The 22,128-nt window shown below is 41.2% G+C and overlaps 1 protein-coding gene across 1 annotated transcript; it reads right to left on the minus strand.

Moving 5' to 3' along the window:
* Window positions 1-7,492: 7,492 nt before the first annotated feature.
* Window positions 7,493-21,506, minus strand: LOC140727580 (uncharacterized protein C3orf38 homolog). Its single transcript, XM_073045103.1, has 3 exons — window positions 20,410-21,506; window positions 14,718-15,187; window positions 7,493-9,955 (listed from the first exon to the last, which is right to left on the minus strand). Exons 1-3 carry the CDS (start codon window positions 20,531-20,533, stop codon window positions 9,401-9,403), a joined length of 1,149 nt encoding a protein of 382 aa, XP_072901204.1. The 5' UTR covers window positions 20,534-21,506; the 3' UTR covers window positions 7,493-9,400.
* Between the last annotated feature and the right edge of the window lie 622 nt (window positions 21,507-22,128).

Below are 22,128 nucleotides of genomic sequence, written 5' to 3' on the forward strand. Positions count from 1 at the left end.
TTACAAGAAAAAGTTTGTGAACCCTTTTTTTTTCTGCATTAATTACTCCTAAAATGTGGTCTGACCTTTATCTAAGTCACAATAATAGACAAACACAATCTGCCTAACCTAACAACACACAAACAATTGTACGTTTTCTCATCAATATTGAATACACTATTTAAATAATCACAGTTTAGGTTCAAAAATGTATGTGAACCTCTGTGGTAATGTATTTGACAAAGCTGTTTGGAGTCAGGTGTTGAAATCAATGAGATGATTGATTACAATCATCTCTGGGTTGTAAAGATGGCCTGCCCTATAAAAAAGACACACAAAGTCAGGTTACTGACAGAGCCTGCTCTTCTCAAGCAAGATATGATCATGTGCACCATACCTTGATCAAACAACTTTCAGATAATCTTGGAAGAAGGATTGTAGAGGGACCTAAAGCTGGAAAAGGCTACAAAAGCACTTCTGAAGACCTGTGAGTTCATCAGCCCACAGTAAGCGAAATTGTCTACCAATGGAGGTAAGTCAGTACTGTTGTTACTCTCCCTGGGAGTGGGCATCCTGCAAAGATCACACCAAGAGCACAACATGCAATGCTGAAGGAGGTGAAAAAGAACCCAAGGGGAACAGCAAAAGACCTGCAGAAATCTTTAGAGATTGCTAAAGTCTCTGTTCATGTGTACACTGTAAGAAGAACACTGAACAAGAATGGTGTTCATGGAAGGACACCATGCTTAAAACCATTGCTCTCCAAAAATGATTGCTGCATGTCTTGAGTTTGCAAAAGACAACCTAGTTGTTCAACATCACTGTGGGACAATGTTTTGTTGACAAATAAGACAAAAGCTGATCTTTTTGTCAGAAATACAGACTGCTATGTTTGGAGAAAAAAGGACATTGCACATACAACACCAAAACCTCATCCCAACCGTGAAGCATGGTGGAAGGAACATCATGGTTTCAAGCTGCTTTGCTATCTCAGGGTCTGGACAGCTTGCAATCATTCTGGGAACAATAAATTCAAAACTGTATCAAGAGATTTTACAGGTGAATTTCAGGTTAGTGGTCCATCACCTGAAGTTTAATAGAAATTGGATGATGACACAAGACAATGATCCAAAAGACAAAGAATAAATCAACACAGAATGGTTTAAAAAGAAGAAAACTTGTATTTTGGAATGGCCAAGTAGGAGTCCATTTGAGATGCTGTGGCATGACCTGAAGAGGGCTGTTCATGCACAGTATCCTAGAAATATTGAACCAAAAGAGTTTTGTATGGAGGAACGGTCTAAAATTCCTCAATGTTGTGCAAGTCTAATCAGCAGCTACAGGAAATATTTAGTGGAGGTTATTGCTGCTAAAGGAGGTTCTACCAGTTTTAAATACAAGGGTGCACATTTTTTCCAGCTTGGACTATGAATAATTAAACAATGTGTTCAATAAAGACCTAAGTGCTTGTCTATTATTGTGGCTTAGATGAAGAACCAGGTAATTGCAAAGAGTTCACAAACTTTTTCTTGCAGTTCTAGGTATTTGTACTGTCCGTCCCTCATCTGCCTATCAGCTCTTCACCTGGATCCATCTATCACCAGCCAGATCTTGTTCCACTCTTTTCCTCCACCTTTCGAGACTGGCTATCTCCCTCTTTCGTTTCAGTCCAGTTGAAGGGTCTTAACCCAAAACTTTAACTATCTCCATAGATGCTGTCCAGCCTACTGAGTTCCTCCAATGCTTTGTGGGTTGCTCCAGGTTTAGCATCTACAGTCTAATTTCATTTGTTTCTCCTTGAGGCACTAGGTTCAGGAACAGTTGTTATTCTTCAACCATCAGGCTCCTGAACCAACATGGATAACTTCACTCACCTCAATAGTGAACTGATTCCACAACCTATGGACTCACTTTCAAGAACCCTGCATTTCATGTTCTCAATATTGTTTGTTTATTTATTATTGTACCTGCACAGTTTGTCTTTAGTAGATTGTTTGTCCAGATTTACTTGTGTGTAGCTTTTCATTGATTCTGCTGTGTTTCTTTGTATCTACTGTAAATGACTGCAGGAAAGTAAATCTCAGGGCAGTATATGGTGATATACAGTACATATGCTTTAATAATAAATTTACTGTGAGCTTCTTAACTTTTCGAACTGTCTGCATTTTGATTAAATGCATAATGGTGGGGAAAGCTTTTCCTGTCATGGATAGGGCGTATCAAAAGGTTCATTTTATTATCAAAGTAGGTACACAGAATACAACTCTGAGATTTGTCTTCAGATCGCCATAAAATACAGAAATCCATAGAAGTAGTTGAAAGAAAGACATCAACACAGCCCCCCTCCCCCAACCATCTAGTCCATTACTTTTTCTAGGCTATTTCTATCTTTCCATATCAGGTAATAGCTTTGATTTTCCTCCATAAATCCAACAATTTCCAATGTACAGTAAATACTGCACATTGAAAATTCATTGCCTCACTTTATCTATCATCAGCTTTTCCTGAGTGTTAGCACTCTTGATCCTGTGTTAGAAGGATGTTGTTATGGCACATGCCCATCTGCGCCAGCTTCTAAGCTCCAGATGCTTTAACCCCCCAGGGTATGGATAGCTGGCATGGCTCCTTTAAATATTCAGGACAGTCTAGCTCTTTGGCCGTCATGTTGGCAATAAGGAGAACCCCAAGGCATTCTATGCATATGTGAAGAACAGAAGGATGACAAGAATGAAGGTGGAGCCGCTAAAGGATTAAGAATGCAACGTGCCTGGAGGTGGAGGAGGTTGGGGAATTCCTAAATGAATACTTTGCTTCAGTATTCGTAAGTGAAAAGGACCATGATCAGGATGAGGCTGAATTAGAACAGGCCTGTGTGCTGGACAATGTGGAGATTAAGGAAGAAGTGTTGGATCTTCTTAAAAACATCAAGATTGATAAGTCCCCAGGGCCGGATGAAATATACCCCAGGTTGCTGTCGAAGTGAGAGGAGAGATCGCTGGAGCAGCAGCTATGATCTTTGAATCCTCTTTGGCTGCAGAGGAGGTGGCAGAGGACTGGAGAATGGCAAATGTAGTTCCCTTGTTTAAAAAAGGTAATAGGGAGAATCCTGGGAACTATAGACCGGTGAGTCTTACGTCGGTGGTCTGCAAGCTATTGGAAAGGATTCTTAAGGATAGGATCTATGAGCATTTGGAGAAGTACAGTCAACTCAAGGATAGTTAACATGGCTTTGTGAAGGGAAGGTTGTGCCTCACGAGCCTAATTCAGTTTTTTGAAGAGGTAACAGAAGAAATTGTGGGTAGGGATTTTAGCAAGGCATTTGACAAGGGCCCCCACAGAGACTCATCCAGAAAGTCATGAGGCATGGAATCAGTGGAACCTTAGCTGTTTGGATAAAAAAAAATTAGCTTAAAGAAAGAAAGCAGAGGGTAGTAGTGGAAGGAAAGTATTCTGCCTGGAGGTCGGTGACTAGTGGAGTGCTGCAAGGATCTGTCCTGGGACCCCTTCTCTTTGTGATTTTTTTTTTTTGTATATATAAATGACCTGGATGGAGGTGGAAGGATGGGTGAGTAAGTTTGCGGATGATATGAAGATTGGAGGAGTTGTGGATGGAGCTGTAAGTTGTTGAAGGTTACAAGAGGATATAGACAGGATGCAGAGTTGGGCAGAAAAGTGGCAGATGGAGTTCAATGCTGACAAGTGTGAGGTGATGCATTTTGGAAGGACAAACCAGAAGACTGAGTACAGGATTAATGGTCAGTTACTTAAGAGTGTGGATGAACAGAGGGACCTTGGGGTTCAAATCCATACATCCCTCAAGGTCACTGGACAGGTTGATAGGGTAGTTCAGAAGGCCTATGGGATGCTAGGCTTCATTAATAGGGGGATTGAGTTCAAGAGCAGAGATTATCTTGCAACTCTACAAATCTCTACTGAGTCCACACTTAAGATTATTGTGTTCATTTCTGGTCACCTCATAGGAAGGATGTGGAAGCTATGGAGAGGGTGCAGAGGAAATTTACCAGGATGTTGCCTGGATTGGAAAACCAGTCTTATGAGGCAAGGTTAGCAGAGCTGGGTCTTTTCTCTTTGGAGCATAGAAGGATGAGAGGGGACTTGAGAGAGGTCTACAAGATTATGAGAGGCGTAGATAGGGTGGATAGCCAGTACCTGTTTCCCAGGGCACGAATAGCAAACACCAGAGGGCATATGTACAAAGTTAAGGGAGGGAACATTAGGAGAGACACCGGGGTAAGTTTTTTCAGAGGATTGTGGGTGCCTGGAATGACTTGCCAGGGATAGAGGTGGAGGCTAAAACATTACCTGTATTTAAGAGCCTCTTGGACAGGCACATGGATGAAATAAAAATAGTGCTACGGGGTAGTGTGGGTTTAGTACTTTTTTTAAGGAATATATAGGTCGGCACAACATCGAGGACCGAAGGGCCTGTACTGTGCTGTAGTATTCTAGTGTCTAATGTGTTGGGTGTCAAGAATTGAGCATTTAAGGAGCACCTGAACTGGGGTCCGGTGCTCAATTGTAAGCCTACTTGTGAATTTGTTTGGTGTTTGTTTTGTGCTCAGGTTCTCAATTCTGTTTGAAACCATGTCTCGATCCTAGCCTTGTACACTCTAGCATTTGGGTCCAAACCATTCTTGTCAAGGACTCTTGTCACAGATGTAGCTTCAAGTGAAATTCAAAGGACTACAATACTTATTTTAAGCTTCGAACTCACTGCTACAAAGCTTGAGGTGCCATTTTCCATGATGGATGTTATAGCCAGGTAACTGTAAGTGATCCTAAATACTTTTGGTGGAGGAACAAATAGTTCTCCTGGTATCCCAATCGTGACTATATCCCTACCACATTCGTCCAGAAACCGGATCACAAAGAAACCATTCAATTGTTCACTTTCTCACAATTTTGATTGCACCATTAAAGAGTATTTTGCACCATTAATTAGGGTAAATTGCATGGATTCTGGTGTGGAACTGAAGTCACTCATGATGCAAATGGGCACTTAGTAATGACTATGCCACTGCAGTGTATGTCTGAACAAATTAGACCAACTTAATTTAGCTAATTCAAAGTGATAACTCAGCGCAGGAAGAATCTCTAATTGCACTGAGTTTCAACATGGAAAAGTGTTTCACTGCATATTGCTTTCACACAGATATCTTGTATGTGGTTGTTATCTTTTCTATGTGTTTTCTGCTGTCTGTGACTGTTGGTACTGTGGTTTGCAGTTTTGCCCCAGAGTGGTTGTAGTCATGGGTATTCATCTGTTCACTGGCATCCAAAGTATCCAGGACATCTTCAAGGAGCGTTGCCTCAAAAAGGCAGTATCAACATTAAGGACTCCATTACCCAGGATATGCCCTCTTCTCATTGATACCATCTGGAAGGAGGTACAGAAGCCTTAAGGCACACAATCAGCGATTCAGGAACAGCTTCTTCCCCTCTGCCATCTGAGTTCTGAATGGACTTTCAAACCAAGAACAATACCTCAGTACTTATTTCATTTCATAAATTTTGCACTACATAACTATTTTAACTATTTAATATATATACTTTAATTCAGTTTTTTTCTCTGTTATTACATGTTGCATTCTAGTGCTGCAGCAAAGTTAACATATTTCACAACATATATCGGTGATATTAAATCTGATTTTGATTCTGATTGTTGAATGAAGTTAAACTTCAACTTGAACTAAAGGATTGTTTCAACATGCTTATGTAATGCCCCAGTTCACATAGGACCTTAAGACATACTGTAGAATCATTTTTACTTTTATGCTGTAGGTATTTCATTTGATAGCTCTGTAAGAGCTGTCTGTTTTGCTTTCAGCCCGTTCAGGTTATTGAAGATGAGGGATGATGTGGAATGTGTGCCATCCAATTAGCAGGAGGTTTTCTTGGTGAAGGACAAGTAAGGTTGGGCTTGGGCTTTTGTTCAAGAGGAGATGAAGAGACAAGATGCTGGTTAGAGTTCTGATTATTCAAGAAGGTGGTGTGGGCTTTCATGTTGACTGAGGGCCCAACACCTAAGTGACAGAGAAGCTCAAGATGAGATCAAACTTGTGCACGTTTGACTGTTTAATTAGAAACTTCCCTTTTCTTTTTCTTTATTACCCCTTCAGTTAAGATTCATAAGTATAATCCTTTATTCGTATGCAGTGTACTGTCTGTTATTTCGTGGCATTAATTTGTAATAGGGTAGCAAATGACACAGCATCCACACAAACCGACGTTTGGGGGTGGGATCAAGGGCGTCTCAGTCTCACGAGTTTAGCAGACTCTTGATTTAAATAATGGGAGGCTAGAAGCACCTTTCCTTGAGGTGCAGATGTGCTTCAGACCGCTGGCTCCATCTCGTTCTCCCAAAAATAAATCCTGTGAGAATATACTGCCTCAGTAAAGGCACACAGCTTTGGAGCGAGGTGAACAAACTAATGTTGGGTGTGACCTAGAGTAGGGTGAACTTGTATGTGTTATTCCTGCATTACAGTTTCATCACTTCATTTCTTTTTCCACTATCAGGTGTACAGGCTGGCATACTTCCCAAGAAATCAACACTGACTAGGCTCCATTTTATCAATGCCTCATAGAAAGCATTTTAACTGGTTGCATAACATGGTACAGCAGCTGCTCTGTACATCACCATAAGTGACTGCAGAGAGTTGTGGACACTGCTCAGCACATTCTCTCCCATCGGGCAGAAGATACCTGAAAGCACCTACCACCAACCTCAAAGACCGCTTCTATCTAGCTGCTACCAGACTTTTCAATGGACTTGGTTTACAATGCGAGGCATTTTTAACTGCATAATTTACAAAGTACTTTGTTATAATCTTGAACTCTGTTTACTTGCACTGCACTTTCTCTGTGGCTTTTACACTTTATTCTGCATTGCTGTTGTTCCACCTTAATGCATGTGTAATGATTGATCTGTATGAACAGCATGCAAGACAAGCTTCTAACAGTATCTTATACATGTATCAATAAACCAACACCAATATCAATACTACCAGCTGTGAGTCAAAAAACAAACTGCTGAAGGAGCCAAGTAGGTCAGGCAGAATCTATGGAGGCAGAAGATTGTCAGCATTTTGGGTCAAGACCCTGAAATGTATACTGCAACCACTTCCATCACTGTATTACTTTTCCATTTACAATATTTATCTGCAGGAGTTAATGATTAATGCAAACTTTATTATCCAATTAATTTATTTCAATGATAATTACAGTGTAACAATCAAATAATCAGAGAAGCATAAAACCCGAAGTCCAGACAATACACAGACAATAATGAATTGAGAAAGTCCTTCTTCATCAATGTTACTAAGAAGCAGCAGATATTAAAGGTAAAGAGTTCTTGCTTATGTTTCATGTCCAGGAGCAGCACCTTTTTGCACAATTAAGAAAGATCCACACCTTATACCCCCAACCCTCCAATAAATATTTTCTAGGTGGGGTCTCCATCCTTTTATTCACCCTGCAGTTCAAAGTTAGTTTTATCTACCAGACAAGCACAAGCACATTAGGATGAAAGAGACCCATCGTCACTGTCACTGAGAACATAAAAACTCAAATAAATATCCCATTTAAACTCTAGCTTCTATTTGATACAAATGATAACATGGAGGTAAGAGCACCAGAGGTTGTTTTGCCCTTCGAGCCTGTTCATCATAGTCACAGCTGATATACCTCAGCACACTGTCCTTCCCTATCCAAAATCTGCCGACTTCAGAAGTGCACTTAATTCTTTGATGTGAACCTGCAGTATTGTCATCTGAACAGATACATACACGGGGTTGGATCATTGCCAGCTGATTGTTAAAAGCTTTCAGCGGGATTTTCCACTTGCCCCCATTTTATTGGTGCTTGCAAAAGGCTCCTTTCTATAGTGATTTAACAAAAGTAATTTATATATGCACTAATGATTTAAATGAAATGATGCAAATTGACATTTACTAAATATATTGATCTGTTGATTAAAAATAATGCAGAAAGGATTTTCATCCCTAAATCATCTTTTTTGGAAGATCAGTTTTCTTTTTACAATAACTACAGTTCTGTGCAAGAATCTTCGGCAGCCTAGATTTTATATACAGATTCTGTTTTAAATGTTTAATTTTCTCTTCTGCAATAGTGTGTCAGTAGAAGAGAGCAAATTTTAGATTTCTAAACATGCATTTTCCAAAAAATTAAATGTTACCAAGAACTTATGTAGTTCTTTGAAGAAAGTAATATATAATAGACCACCTTTCAAGTAATATCTGGATTACTTAGTATGTATCTAGCCCAGTGCATGATTAAACAAAGATAACAAACAGGATGCTAATGTTCAAAAACATAATGTATTGAATGAGCTAAACTGATCAACTGAAACAGAAATAAGTGTAGAGAAATCAAACTGGATGCAGGACAACCAAATTAAAAGGTGAGATTGTGGCAAATGTGGGAGCTTAATCTTTAAATCATCAATTCTTACACCATAAGAATGAGCTTAGTAACAAGACTACAAGGTGGTCATCCTGCATCAGCAAGGTCTCTCCCAAGCAGAAATGTTGTGGCAGGCAAGAGATTAAAGATGTGCTGTCCAATCTATTCTGAAGAAGCACATAAAAACAGGCAAGGTTGACAATCAGAAGTGCAGTGGTCGGACATGAAAGGAGTGTAGGAGACAGATATACACCAAACTAATGTCCCTTCTAACTCGGAAGCAGTCTAGTACTGCTATCAGCTCTGAACACACTGAAACTCAAGTACACCCCTCTATAATCTGGAGAAGTCTTGTCAGAAATATTCATAGAAGAGTTGCTGCCAAAAAGCCATTCCTTCGAAGTGGAAACAAAGCCAAGAGACTCGCCTACGCACAAAAACCCAGGACAGGTGTGCTGAACGATGGCAGCAACTACTCAGGAATGACAAGTCAAAATTTGAAATTTTTGGCTCAGACAGGAGGCAGTTTGTCTATGGAAAAGCTGGAGAGCGATACACAGATGCGTGTCTGCAGCAAACAGGAAAACATGTCAGAGGTTCCCTGCCGGTTTGGGGCTGCATTTCTGCAAATGGAGTTGGTGATCTGGTCAGAATCAATGGAATCCTCAATGCTGAGAAGTACAAACAGATTCTGATCCATCATGCAATACCATCAGGGAGGTGTCTGATCAGTCCTAACTTCATGATGTGTCTAAGACTTTAGCACAGTACTGTCTTTTAAAGTAGATGATAGGTTCCTAAGATTACAATAGTTGGTAAAACTTCCATATGTGAAAATAGTTTCAAATCCAGGAGGGTCATTTTTTAATTTTATTATCCAGTGTCATTTATGCAGGAAAATGCCCACCCATTATACAAATCCACACAAATTTCAAATCCTTTCAGGCTATAAAGTGAAAATGATTTTCAAAATAAATTACTTCAGAAATGCACTTAATTCATTGATACAGGCTTGTAGTTCTGTCATCTGAACAGATACACTGGGTTGCAGAATTACAGGCTGATCATTAAAAGCTTTCACCTTAAGGTTAATATACCTGATTTTCCAATTGTTTCCATAGACTGGTGTGCGGATGAGCCCAATGAGCTGTTCAAAAACACCTAGGCATTGGCAATTCCTGTGAATGGTGCCAGCCACTGCTATGGCAACTATTCCATGTGGAGAAGTTACACATTTCACACCACTCTGGCTGATATTGGGGTTGAAGAGCAGTTGTTCATCTTTTACCAGTGACAGCAGGCGCAAACTAACAGTCACAGAACTCTGATGTTGTTCTTTTACGAGTTCCTGGATACAATAGGTAAAGTGAAGGATTGCATCGTCCCAAAAGTGCTGGGGGCCCCACTCTTCAGCCTTTTGTCCAAAGGAAGGATTCTGAGAGTTCAGAAGCTGGAAGAACCATTCACAGAACTCCTTGCCCATTTGTTCACCTGAGACTCCACTTGCCTCTTGCTGAGGTGGGGAATGATACTGGAATGTGTTGAAAAAAGAATAAAGTCAGCTTTGTAAAAAAAAAATAGAAATATTACATCAAAGACAAATACTTTGAGTACCACAAATGCGGACAAAGAAGTATGCAGTTCTATGTCCCTTAAACCACACACTAAGCCCCAACCCCCTTATCACTACTTTATCATTTCCAGTCAGTCACTTTATGTAGACACTCCTGTACATGCAGTCAATCTATATATATAAGCTTATGTATTTATAATTATTGTATATTTTTAATATTCTGTTCTTGATCTTATTTATTTTTATTTTGTGATATGAAAATATTATTTTTAAGCTGTATCGGATCTGGAGTAACAATTATTTCGTTCTCCTTCACACTTGTGTACTGGAAATGACATTAAGCAATCTTGAATCTTGAAACACTCAGCATGGATTTATTCAGCTCCGACACCACCCATGAATTTGACTCCATCAAAGACCAAGGCTGATCAACTAGCATTATTTTTCTCCAGCACTGGTACACAGTGGATACAATCTGTACCATTTACACAATGCGTAGTTAACCTAGACAATGACAGAAGCTCTAAACCCATAACCCTGATAAGGAAAAGGGCAGCAGGCCATGGAAACAGAACCTTTGCAGGCTCCCCTGAAAGCTGCACACAAGCCTAACCTGGAAGCAGATCACCTATCCTTCACTCCCACTGGATCTACAACTTCAATTGCCCCGTTAACAGCATTGCTTTGATTATGAGTAAGGCAAAGGTCTTAACCCAACGCCTAAGTGTTTGAAGCAAAGGGTGTTGGTATTCTAAACACTGCTAATCAACTGCTCTTGGCATTACTAGTATTTCAGAGATTATAAGTCAGCTATTATCAGGAATAGGAGTTTCATCTCTTAGCAGTCAAGAAAGTATAAGAAATATGTCTGTTGCATGCATAAGTATACACATCAAAGTCGAATGCAATATCTGAACTAATGCTATTCAAGCCAGTTCAGCCATTCAATTAATCACCTCTGATTTTAACTCCTCCATCAACTTCAGTTCCACCCCTCGCCAAACCAAGTACTCTGGTGTTGCTGTGGCTAAGTACCCTTCAAATCCCATCCTGGTTACCATGGAAGTTAGATTAAATGAACAAATTTGAATTTGGAAATGAAAGGTTTCCAACTAGTCATAGAGTCATGCAGCATGCGAACAGACCCTTCACCCCAACTGATTCCATCTAAGATTTTCCCGCATTTGATCCATTTCCCTGTACACTGGAATACCGATACATCTGACTTTAGCTTCTTGCTCTCAAACTGCAGAGTGATCACTGCCTTTCTAAACAAATACAGTTCATTACACAACACCCAATCCAGCATTGTTGTTCCCCTAGTGGGTTCATTTATAAGCTGCTCTAAAAAGCCATCTCATGGGCTTTACAAAAAACCTGTCTCTCGGGATTCATCACCACCCTGATTTTCACTTTTACATGCCTTTTCTTTCTCCCATTGTAATTTGAGACCCACATCCTTGCTGCTGTTCGGAGTCCCATCAGTCTTTTCACCCTAACAGCTTAACTCTCCACACAATCTACATCTTCTAATGATCCAATATTGGCTCATCCAAAGGATTTCATTTATTATTTTAACCAAAGTCACTCCACACCCTGTCCTTTTATTACATTGTGTATCCTTGGATGTTAAGCTCCCGACTATGATCTCCTTTCAGCCACAACTCAGTGCTCACAACATCATACCTGCCAATCTCTAACTGCACTACAAAATCATCCACCTTATCCTGTATACTATGTACATTCTAATAAAACACATTCATCACAATTTTTGATTTTGTCCCAATGTTATACTTCAATTCATCCCACTGACTAATGTTGCCCTATCATCTGCCTGCTTTTCCCTCACAGTCTCACTACACAGTGCATCTAATTGCTTACCAACTGCAGCATCCCCAGCCTGTCACTCTGGTTCTCATCCCCCTGCCAAATTAGATTAAATCCTCCCCAACAGCTCAAGCAAATCTGCCCACAAGGATATTGGTCCCCTCTCAGATTCAGGTGTAATGGGTCCTTTTTGAACAGGTCATTACTCCCCAGAAGGGATCCAAATGATCCAAATAACTGAAACCCTGCACCTATTCCTCAGCCACGCATTCATCTGCCAAATCATCCTGTTTTTCCCCTCAGTGGTGTGTGGCACAGGCAACAATCCTGGAATTACTACCCTGGAGGTCCTGCTTCTCAGCTTTCTAGCTCCCTATATTCTCTCTTGAGGACTTCCTCCCTTTTCTTATCTATGTTGTTGTACCAATATTCACCATGACTTCTGGTTTCTCACTCTCCCCCTTTAGAATGCTATGGGCTCGAACTGAGACATCCCTGACTCTGGCACCTGGGAGGCAACATACCATCTCTATGTCTCCTTCACATCCACAGGATCTCCTGTCTGCTCCTCTATGGAATCCACTATCACTACTGCATTCCTCTTCCCAATCGAGCAACAGGGTCAGACTTAATACCAGAGACCTGGTTGCTATGACTTCCTTCCCCCACCAGAAGTATCCAAAGTGATGTAATTATTATTGAGGGAAACAGCCACAAGGGAACCCTCAGCCACAGGGGTACACACAGGGTTCTTTTCTCTTCTCCTGACAGTCACCAGGTATCATCCCCTTGCATTTTAGTGGTGACTACCTCCTACCTATCACTTCCTCCTCTCAAGAGCTGAAGGTCAACTAGTGTAGCCCCATTTCCTCAACATGGTCCTGTAGCACTGCTGATGGAGTAGTGTAGGGAAGGGTATAATCGTGCACGTTGGTAGAATGAGTGAAACCACAGAAAATTCAAAAATCAGAAGTGCAAAGTGACTTGGGAGTCCTCATGCAGGATTCCTTAAAGGTTAACCTGCAGGTTGAGTCACTGGTTCAGGAAGGCAAATACAATGTTTGCATTCACTTCAAGAGAAATAGAATATACAAGCCAGGATGTAATGCTGAGGATTTATAAAGCATGGGTCAAACTAGTTTTGGGCCACTTGTCTAAGCAAAGATGTGCAGGCATTGGAGAGGGACCAGAGGATGTTCACTAGAATGATTCCAGGAATGAAAGGGTTAATGTATGAGGAGTATTTGATGGTTTCATGTCTGTACTCAGTGAAATGTAGAAGGGGGGGGGGTGGATCTCATTGAAACCTATTGGATATTGAAAGGCCTAGCTAAAGTGGCTGTGGAGAAGATGTTTCTGATAGTAAGGGAGTCAAGGACCAAGAGGGCACTGGGACAAAATAAAGGGATGTCCATTTAGATGAGAAAAAATTTCTTTAGCCAGGGGGAGGTGAATCTGCAATTCATTGCTACAGATGACTGTGGAGGCCAAGTCATTGGGTATATTTAAAATGGAGGTTAGAAAGTTCTTGATTAGTCAGGATGCCAAAATTACAGGGAGAAAGCAGAAGAATCAGGTCGAAAGGGATAATAAATCAGCCATGATAGAATGGCAGAGCAGACTTGATGGGCTGAATAGCCTAATTCTCTAATGTCTTAAGGCCTTTTCCACCTATCACCTCCAGGCTTCTTACTTCATCCCTTCACACACCTAGCCGCACCTATCACCTTCTAGCTAGTAGTCCTTCCTGTCCCTCCACCTTCTTGTCCTGGCTTCTTCCTCCTACATTTCCAGTCCTGATGAAGGTTCTCAGCAGAAACATCAACTGTTCATTCCTTTCCATGTATGGTCCCTGGCCTGCTGAGTACCTCCAGCACTTTGTATGTATTATGTACTTAAGGTGCATTCCGCAGTTTGATGCTTAATATTCTGTATGTTAAAAGCTTTTTGCATGATTTGTTCTTTTTTATCACACGTTGGGTGTTTGATGTTTTCCTCAAATAGGTTCCATGATGTTTCTTTTTTGTTATGGCTGCCTGTGGGATAACAAACCTCAGAATTGTATGCAGTATACATACTTCAATATTAAATTTACTTTGAAACTTTGAACCTTGATTTGGTATTACACCGCATTTGTATTACTACATTTGGTGTTTTCTTCTAATTGAATTCAACATAGGAATAAGATTTTACAGAATGACAATAATGCCATTCAGCCCATCCAGCTCATCCAGCTCCACTTAAGAGCAATTCAACTAGTCCCCAGTTAGGTAATACTGTCCAGTCTTTTCTCCATGGACTATTAAGTTCATTCCTTTTACATACTTAACCAGTTCTTTTTCGATCTCTAGAAATAAACCTCTGTCAACTCCTATCCCTGACAAAGTATTCCAAATCCTCAACACTCAAATGTGTATAAAATTCTTTCCCTCTATCTTTAGTTTGAAACAATACCCCAAGTGATGAGTTAGCAACTTTGATGAATGAGCAGCATTAATGTTGTGCTGTACACCACAGCTCCAGATATCTATCAACATCACAAATCTAAATGCAAATCAGTTCTGAGCCAAGTGAGGTAAGAATGTAAAGACATTAAATATGGTAATAATCATTTTGCCACACTCATCCATCATTCTGTTACAGCAACTCAACTTCCATCCCATTCCACAACTCTGAATTAATCTGATAGGAAAAAAATATCAATTTCATTAATATTAATAGAATACTTTCTTGAGAAGTACAACTGTTGCAAAAATGTCTTAGTTTTTCTGGATAGCATTTTGAGTATTATGGTTTTAGGCTAATGGAAGGATACTTTCGGGTCTATGAAAATAAATCATAAGGAAATTCTAAAAATTTAGATGCAAGAACATAACATCTCCACATAAATTACCTGCAAAATATTCACATTTATGTTCAACTCCATGGGCATTGCACCCTGCGGTGGAGTCCGCATTTCCTCTTGCCTTCGCAATTGCTCCTCTTGTCTCTTTTCCTCCTCTTCTTTCTCCTTCTGCTCCTCTGCCTGTCTCACCTGCCTCAGTTCTCTCAATGTTGTGGAAGTCATTGTCTGTGGTTTTACCACTATACTTTCAGTATTCTCCACTAACTTTTGCCCCAGTTCTTCCCTCTGTTTTTGGTGCAGAACTTGCACATCTTTTTTAGCTGCTGTTGGCTCTCTATACATTTCTGACATTGTCCAATAGACCAAAGCTTTATCAATAAGTTGCTGTTTGTCTGACGATGTAGAAACAGTGACACCATGTTTAATCAGGTACTTCAATATTTCCTCACGCAGAACCTTCCTGCGTTTTAGGAGCTCTTCTGCACTTTGGCTGTGTTTCAGAATGACATTGATGAGGTCTGCAAGAAAGTTCAAGAATATATAATTTATATGCACGTAAATACCTAATCTCAATATTTGATTGTAAGTAAAATAAAAAAGGAATTGTAAGTAGAATAATTAGCTCACTAAGAAGGTAAATGAGAATGAGAAATTAAGCTGTCACTGTACTTCAACTAAAAATAAATGCTCATTCTGAGGGAGGAAAATGGCCACTTTCCACTGCTGTCTGTGCAGAGTCTGCACTGTGACCAAGTGGGTTTCTTCCTGGAGATGGATTTCCTTCCAAATTCCACATGCAGACTGGAAGGCTGATGGGCCACAGTAGTGAGTGGGTAAATGGAGGAATCTGGAGGGAGCTGAAGGGAATGTGGGTGGTTTAAAATAGGATTAATGAGTGTAAATGCATGCTTGATGGTCAGCACGGACATGTGAGGTGAAGGATCTTTTCTTTGTTGTATGACTTCTATTATGCTTAATGACACAGATAGACATTTTAAAGCAACTGACACAAAATGCTGGAGGAACTCAGCAGGTCGGGCAGTAGTTATTGAAAAGAGTAAACAGTCAACGTTTTGGGCTGAGACCCTTTATCAGGGCTGCCAAGGAATGGGAGTGAATCAGAGTATGAAGAAGGAGGGAGGAGAGGAAGGTGATAGGTGAAACCAGGAGCGGAGGAGGGGGTGAAATAAAGAGATAGGAAGTTGATTGGTGAAAGAGATAAAAGGCTGGAGAAGGGGGGAATCTGTTAGGAGAGAACAGAAGGCCCTGCAAGAGAGGGAAGTGGGAGGAGCACCAGAGGAGGGTGATTGCAGGTAAGGAGATAAGGTGAGTGAAGGAAACAAGAATGGGGAATGATGAAGTGGGGGGGGGGGGTGCATTACCAGAAGTTTGAGAAATCAGGTTGGAGACATTTTAGTCCAGACAGACTAAAATGTTTTGCTCCTGCAACCTGAGCGTGGCCTCATCACGGCAGTAGAGGAGGCCATGAACTGACTTGTTGGAATGGGAATAAGAAGTAGAATTGAAATGGGTAGCCACCAGGAGATTCAGCTTTTTGTAACAGACAGAGTGAAGGTGCTCAGTGATAAGGTCTCCCAATCTACTTTGGGTCTCTATTGTGTACAGTTCTGGTCACCAAATTATTGGAAAGATGTCAACAAAATAGAGAGAGTACAGAGGAGATTTACTAGAATGTTACCTGGGTTTCAGCACCTAAGTTACAGAGAAAGGTTGAACAAGTTAGGTCTTTATTCTTTGGAGCGTAGAAGGTTGAGGGGGGGAGGGGGATAGATAGAGTTGACATGGATAAGCTTTTTCCATTGAGATTAGGGGAGATTCAAACAAGAGGACATGAGTTGAGAGTTAGGGGGTGAAAGTTTAGGGGTAACACCAGGGGGAATTTCTTTACTCAGAGTGGTAGCTGTGTGGAACAAGCTTCCAGTAGAAGTGGTAGAGGCAGGTTCGATATTGTCATTTAAAGTAAAATTGGATAGGTATATGGACAGGAAAGGAATGGAGGGTTATGGGCTGAGTGCAGGTAGGTGGGACTAGGTGAGAGTAAGCGTTCAGCATGGACTAGAAGGGCCGAAATGACCTGTTTCCGTGCTGTAATTGTTATATGGTTATATGATATACAGGAGGCCACACCAGGAGCAATGGATAAATTATATGACCCCAACAGACTCACAGATGAAGTGTCACCTGGAAGGATTGTTTGGGGCCCTGAATGTTACTGAGGGAGAACTTGTTGGGGCAATTGTGACACTTACATGTGTTACGAATGTGGAGCAACTCTGAGGGGCCGAAGGGTGCAAAGTCACACCCTCCTTTTTGAGAATCGCAAGATCGTTATTATTTCGGGTCTGAGACCCAGGAAATGAGAGAGATACACAGCATGTCAGTAATGAGAGAGACACAGGAACAGCAAAGGCAGATGTTATAGACACCGCAGAATACACAAGGTTTGGAATGTCTCCTAACAAAAGCGGAATGGAACCACTGATTACTGCAATTGTCTCTTGGAGAAGGAATTGTGTATTGAGTACTGTACTATTCATTGAAACCCCTCAGGGGGCAACCAGAGTGGTCTGGTTGAGGAATTGCATCATCCCAACCTGATTTACATCTGAGACCCCGTGAGTGAGGATAAAAGACGGGTCTGGGGAACACCCCTCAGACACACCAGGAGAAACGTACGAGACTGGTGGGGGGCTTGTGTGTGTGTCCATCCTTGCCTGGGTGACGAGTCCTCCACGGAACGCTCTAGCTAAAGGACGGATACGGATCAAGATTGTAACAAGGAAAGCCGGCAACTTTTTCTATTTCTCACTTTCTCTCCAACAATTGCAACACAGCGACGAACAAACAGCTGTAGCCTGTATGAACTGAAATGAACTTTAGATTTCCATCGGACAATTCATTATCCCCTAGACAACGATAGAGCTTATTTCTTATTGATTATTATTATACCTGCACTTTTAGGTTTAGTATTGATGACGTATTGATATTATTTTTGTGTATTTTTACTAATAAATACTGTTAAAAATAGTAGCACCAGACTCCAACGGACGTCTCTATCTTTGCTGGTAAGATACCCAGTTACGGGGTTCGTAACACATGGGTGATTTCATCTAGTGCTTTCAGTACTGTACCCTATTCCTCCCACTCAGCATAACTCATTCTTCAGATTGGGAAGGTGCTCTATACATGAATATTTCTGTTTTACTTGAATCTGGTTGGAAATTACTTCTGACTGCACTGAAATGTTAATCACTTTAGTGTGTATCTGGTACCACCTGAAAGGTCAGACCATGTAGGAACAATACGTCTCCTTTCCTGAATGAATTGCACTGAATTGATCTTATTACTTACATCCTTCATATACATGAAGAGTAAAAAATCTTTGTTACATCGCTGTCTAAATGTGCAATGTGCAATTTATAGTAATTTGTAATAAATAGTGTGTACATCAGGATAGTCAATATAACATAGAAATACAGTTGTGTCAGCATGAATTAATCAGTCTGATGGCCCGGTGGAAGTAACTGTCCTGGAGCCTGTTGGTCCTGGCTTTTACGCTGTGGTACTGTTTCCTGGATGGTAGCAGCTGGAACAGTTTGTGGTTACAGTGACTCGGGCCCAATGATCCTTCAAGCCCTTTTTACGCACCTGCCTTTGTAAATGTTGTGAACAGTGGGAAGTTCACATCTACAGATGTGCTGGGCTGTCCGCACCACTCTCTGCAGAGTCCTGTGACTGAGGGAAGTACAGATCCCATACCAGGCAGTGATGCAGCCAGTCAGGATGACTAGTGAAGAAAGTTTTTGTGTCTGTCTCTGTACTGTTGAAGTGTTTTAAGTCCATATTTATTAAATAACTAAATTTTAATTTCCCAGTTACCTATGTGGTAATCAGACTCATCTTTTTAATAACTGATTCTGAACTCTAATTATTAGCCCAGCTGCTTAATTATAATCACAGGGTATTTACAATTAAAGCCTGCCATGGAACTGTGCATAATAGTATCTTAAATGCATTATTTCAACATGATGGACGAAACTAAATTTGGTTGACATATACCAAGGCTGGTTTATACATGTTTGTAAAGGTGACACACTTTTTTGTTTGGCATGATACATTCTGGTGTAACATAGAAACCGATTTAATATTACTGGAATAAGAAAAGCAATTTGCTGACTCATTGCAGAAAGAATGTGGAAAGAAACTTCGATAGTTGAAGCACAAATCAAGCTCGACTTCTTCTAAGTTGTCTAAAGAACTTACGGTTAAAGTTTTGTATCTTCAGTGAACATCGACAAGGTTGAAATTCTGCCAGTTTGGGTTTGTAGTTGCGCTGTCTTATGTTCAAGATTACAGTATACTGCTAGCACACAGCACTCTGAGACTGAACCTTACAGTTCAAAGTACATTTATTACCGAAGTTGAGATTTGTCTCCTCGCAAAACGAAGAAACACCACAGAACCCGTTTAAAGAAAAAACCCACACTAGACCATCAAACGTGCGGGAAAAAATTCCAAACCAAGCAGCAACAAAAAGCGAACAAACAATACACATGGCATTAAACATCAAACTGCAGAGAACCCTGAAGTGCGTCCACAACCATGAACCGCTGAGGCGAGTGAAGCCTGTCCAGGAGCCAATGTCTGCGGCTACCGCGTCAGTAAATTCACTGCTGTGTCTGCCATTAGCTGCAGGTCACAACCACAGATCCACTTGCATGCCGAAAGGTCTCAATCACACAAATAATAAAGCATTTTCAACAGTGAAGACACTAAACATGAAATTGCAGCCAGAAGTGAGTCCATCGCCATGAGCTGCCGAGGCAATCGGACATCCCAGCCTGGGAACCAAGACTGCAGCACCTTCCGCCGGCAACACTGAGTAGGATACCAGTCAAACACAGGCAGGTGGCACTGAACACCCATTCGTTTTCCATTCTCATTGAACTTAATCTGGCTCAACGCTTTACTCAGAGTGGAGCAATGGAGCCAACCACGGGTTTGTGCTAGGTTGTGCTATTAGGAATAAACACAGCCACCCCCAGCTACAGCCACAGCTGTATTCCATGCCGAATCCCCCAGGAAATCACAGAAGCGCCAGATCATTCAGTTGTCCCAAAAATATATTGTTAAAAAGGGAAATTACAGGTTGCAAACAATCACAGTTCAGAAGTATATTTAGCAGAAGACGAGTATCCAGTAGTTCTGTAAACTGTCTACAAGATGTTGCCGTTGGACATTGGTGCTATCTTGCCAGAAGACAATTAGATGCTAATTATTCACTGCATATGCTACTGGATAAGTTAGGGCAGGTTGATGTAGGAATGTCATGCGTTTTTGAGAAAGTCTATTGAGATGGTGAAAACCACATAATCACAACACAGAAGCATAATTTTAAATGAGAGCATTGTGCTCTGCACCCAATGTAAAAATTATTTTTCATCAACTGAAGGTAAAAAAAATTAGCAAATAAGTCCAGAGGACAGAGAATGTTTTTTTTATATATACAGTACATTCAAGGCTTCCTTAAGTACATTTTTCTTTAAATACATTTAAAACTTATTCGAGTGTAAACGTGCAATTTTACACACAAGGTTGAGTTCAGAACCCAAAAATAGTCTAAAGAGAAAACAAATCCAATGATGCACAAGAGAGAGTTACGCAGTTATAAACAATTATAATCTATTTGTTAGATAGAAATCGGCCTGATCGTACTTACCTTCTTTACTCCACACATTTACTTTACTGGCTATAGTGTCCTTCAGTCCAAGCAAATTACTGTAGTTTAATGATTCTAGGATTTCAGAACATCCTCTTCTTTGGGCCTGTGAAAATGAATACATGATTTTTCTTTCCCCTGAATGAAATCTCTAAGGTGGCCAAGAACTTAGAGTCGACTCTTTTGGAAGAATCACAGTAATGACCTCTGCAGTAGACTTCTGATTGCCTTCGAAAGCGTCAACGCGTCTGTCAGCGAAATCAGGAAATTACATCGAAGTGAAACAATCAAAAGGAGTAAGGGAAATCGAAACTCATGTTCAGCTGATATAAACAGAAAACAGCATCCGATGTAAAGCTACAGAAGTTATAACTGCTTCCTCGCTGACAGGCTTCAAACAGGCAAAAGATTATTGTAGGAATTGAGGCTTCTAGAATCAGTCATTGATAGTTACAGCACGGAGACAGCTCTTCAGCCCGCGGGATCCGTAACAAACTTCAACCACCCATGTACACGGATCCTACAAGCATCACTTTTGCATTCTCCCCGTATTGTCATTTATCGCCATCTGTTTGCAGCAATCACTAAACACAGGCAATTTACACAGAGAAATTAGTTTGTCAGCACACACCTTTCCTACTCTGAATTTGTGATGCATCTATTAAAATTACAGGCAAAATGGTGATTCTGGCCTTTGGTTTTATGACTCTGAAACATAAACAGTAACAGATCATCAGTGCAAAACAAGCAAACTATAACTTCTCGCCCCATTCTAGTAAAATTGCAGTCATATGCGCTCTCTTTTTGGATCTGAAATAGGGAACGTAAATAAATAAATATAATCAGAACAGATTAAAACTAGCAAAGCAAAGGAAGGTTTAATTTCATAATCTCCTGGGTAAGGACCCCGACGCCTCCTGATCCCACTCTCGTCCCGGCCACCTCCGTGCAGAGCTCCCTTCTGAGTCCTACCGCTCATTTACCAGCACCTCTCCTCATCGACCCCTAGTCTCACACGCTTCTACCAACTAACCCTCGTCCTTCCCTCACTCCTCAGAGTCACCCTCTTTCCAGCACCTCGCCTCCCCTGAGTCCTCCAATGCACCGCCCTCTTCGGACCCCATGCCTAAACCCTGTCGTGCCCCCCATCATTCCGCCTCCCTCCGCCCTCCTTCGTCCCACTCTCCCTCTCTGAAGCACATCATTCCATCCTAAGCGCGGTCTATCTTCGTTTTCGCCATGTTTTCATCAGTTTCCCAGCAAGGGGTCTGGGCTCAGGTGATACGCCTGTCCCGATACCTTCTCCCTCCCTATCATCCAGGGCTCTAAACCGCCAGTGCAGGTGAGGCTGTCTTTCACAGGTGAATCCTGTGGATCGGCATATGGGGGGGGGGGGGGGGGGGAGATTGAAAAGCTAGCTGAGTGGTGCCACAACAGCCTCTCGCTCACTGTCAGCAAAACCAACAAGCTAGTTATTGACTACAGAAAGAGGATAACGGAGATCCATGAGCCAGTCCTCGTCACGGGATCAGAGGTGGAAAGGGTCAACAACTTTGAAATTCTCGGCATTATCATTCCAGAGGACCTTCCCATCACATACGTGCCATTAGAAAGAAGAGCCAGGCAGTGCCCCTACTTCCTTCAACACCAACGCCCTTGAACGGAAAATGGATACAGCCCTGTCCATCACGGGTAAAGCTCCCACCCACCAACCACTGA

The sequence above is a fragment of the Hemitrygon akajei genome, chromosome 5, assembly GCF_048418815.1.
Source record: "Hemitrygon akajei chromosome 5, sHemAka1.3, whole genome shotgun sequence".
Classification (NCBI taxonomy): domain Eukaryota; kingdom Metazoa; phylum Chordata; class Chondrichthyes; order Myliobatiformes; family Dasyatidae; genus Hemitrygon; species Hemitrygon akajei.

Bases quoted from the DNA above. Each gene is read 5' to 3' on its own strand.
- LOC140727580 (XM_073045103.1), bottom strand. From the start codon at position 20,533: ATGTATTCATTTTCACAGGCCCAAAGAAGAGGATGTTCTGAAATCCTA. The intron at 15,188-20,409 runs GTAAGTACGATC...ACTTTCTTGCAG, and splicing joins AAATGTGTGGAGTAAAGAAG to ACCTCATCAATGTCATTCTG. The intron at 9,956-14,717 runs GTAATTTATGTG...AACACATTCCAG, and splicing joins TAAATGTGAATATTTTGCAG to TATCATTCCCCACCTCAGCA.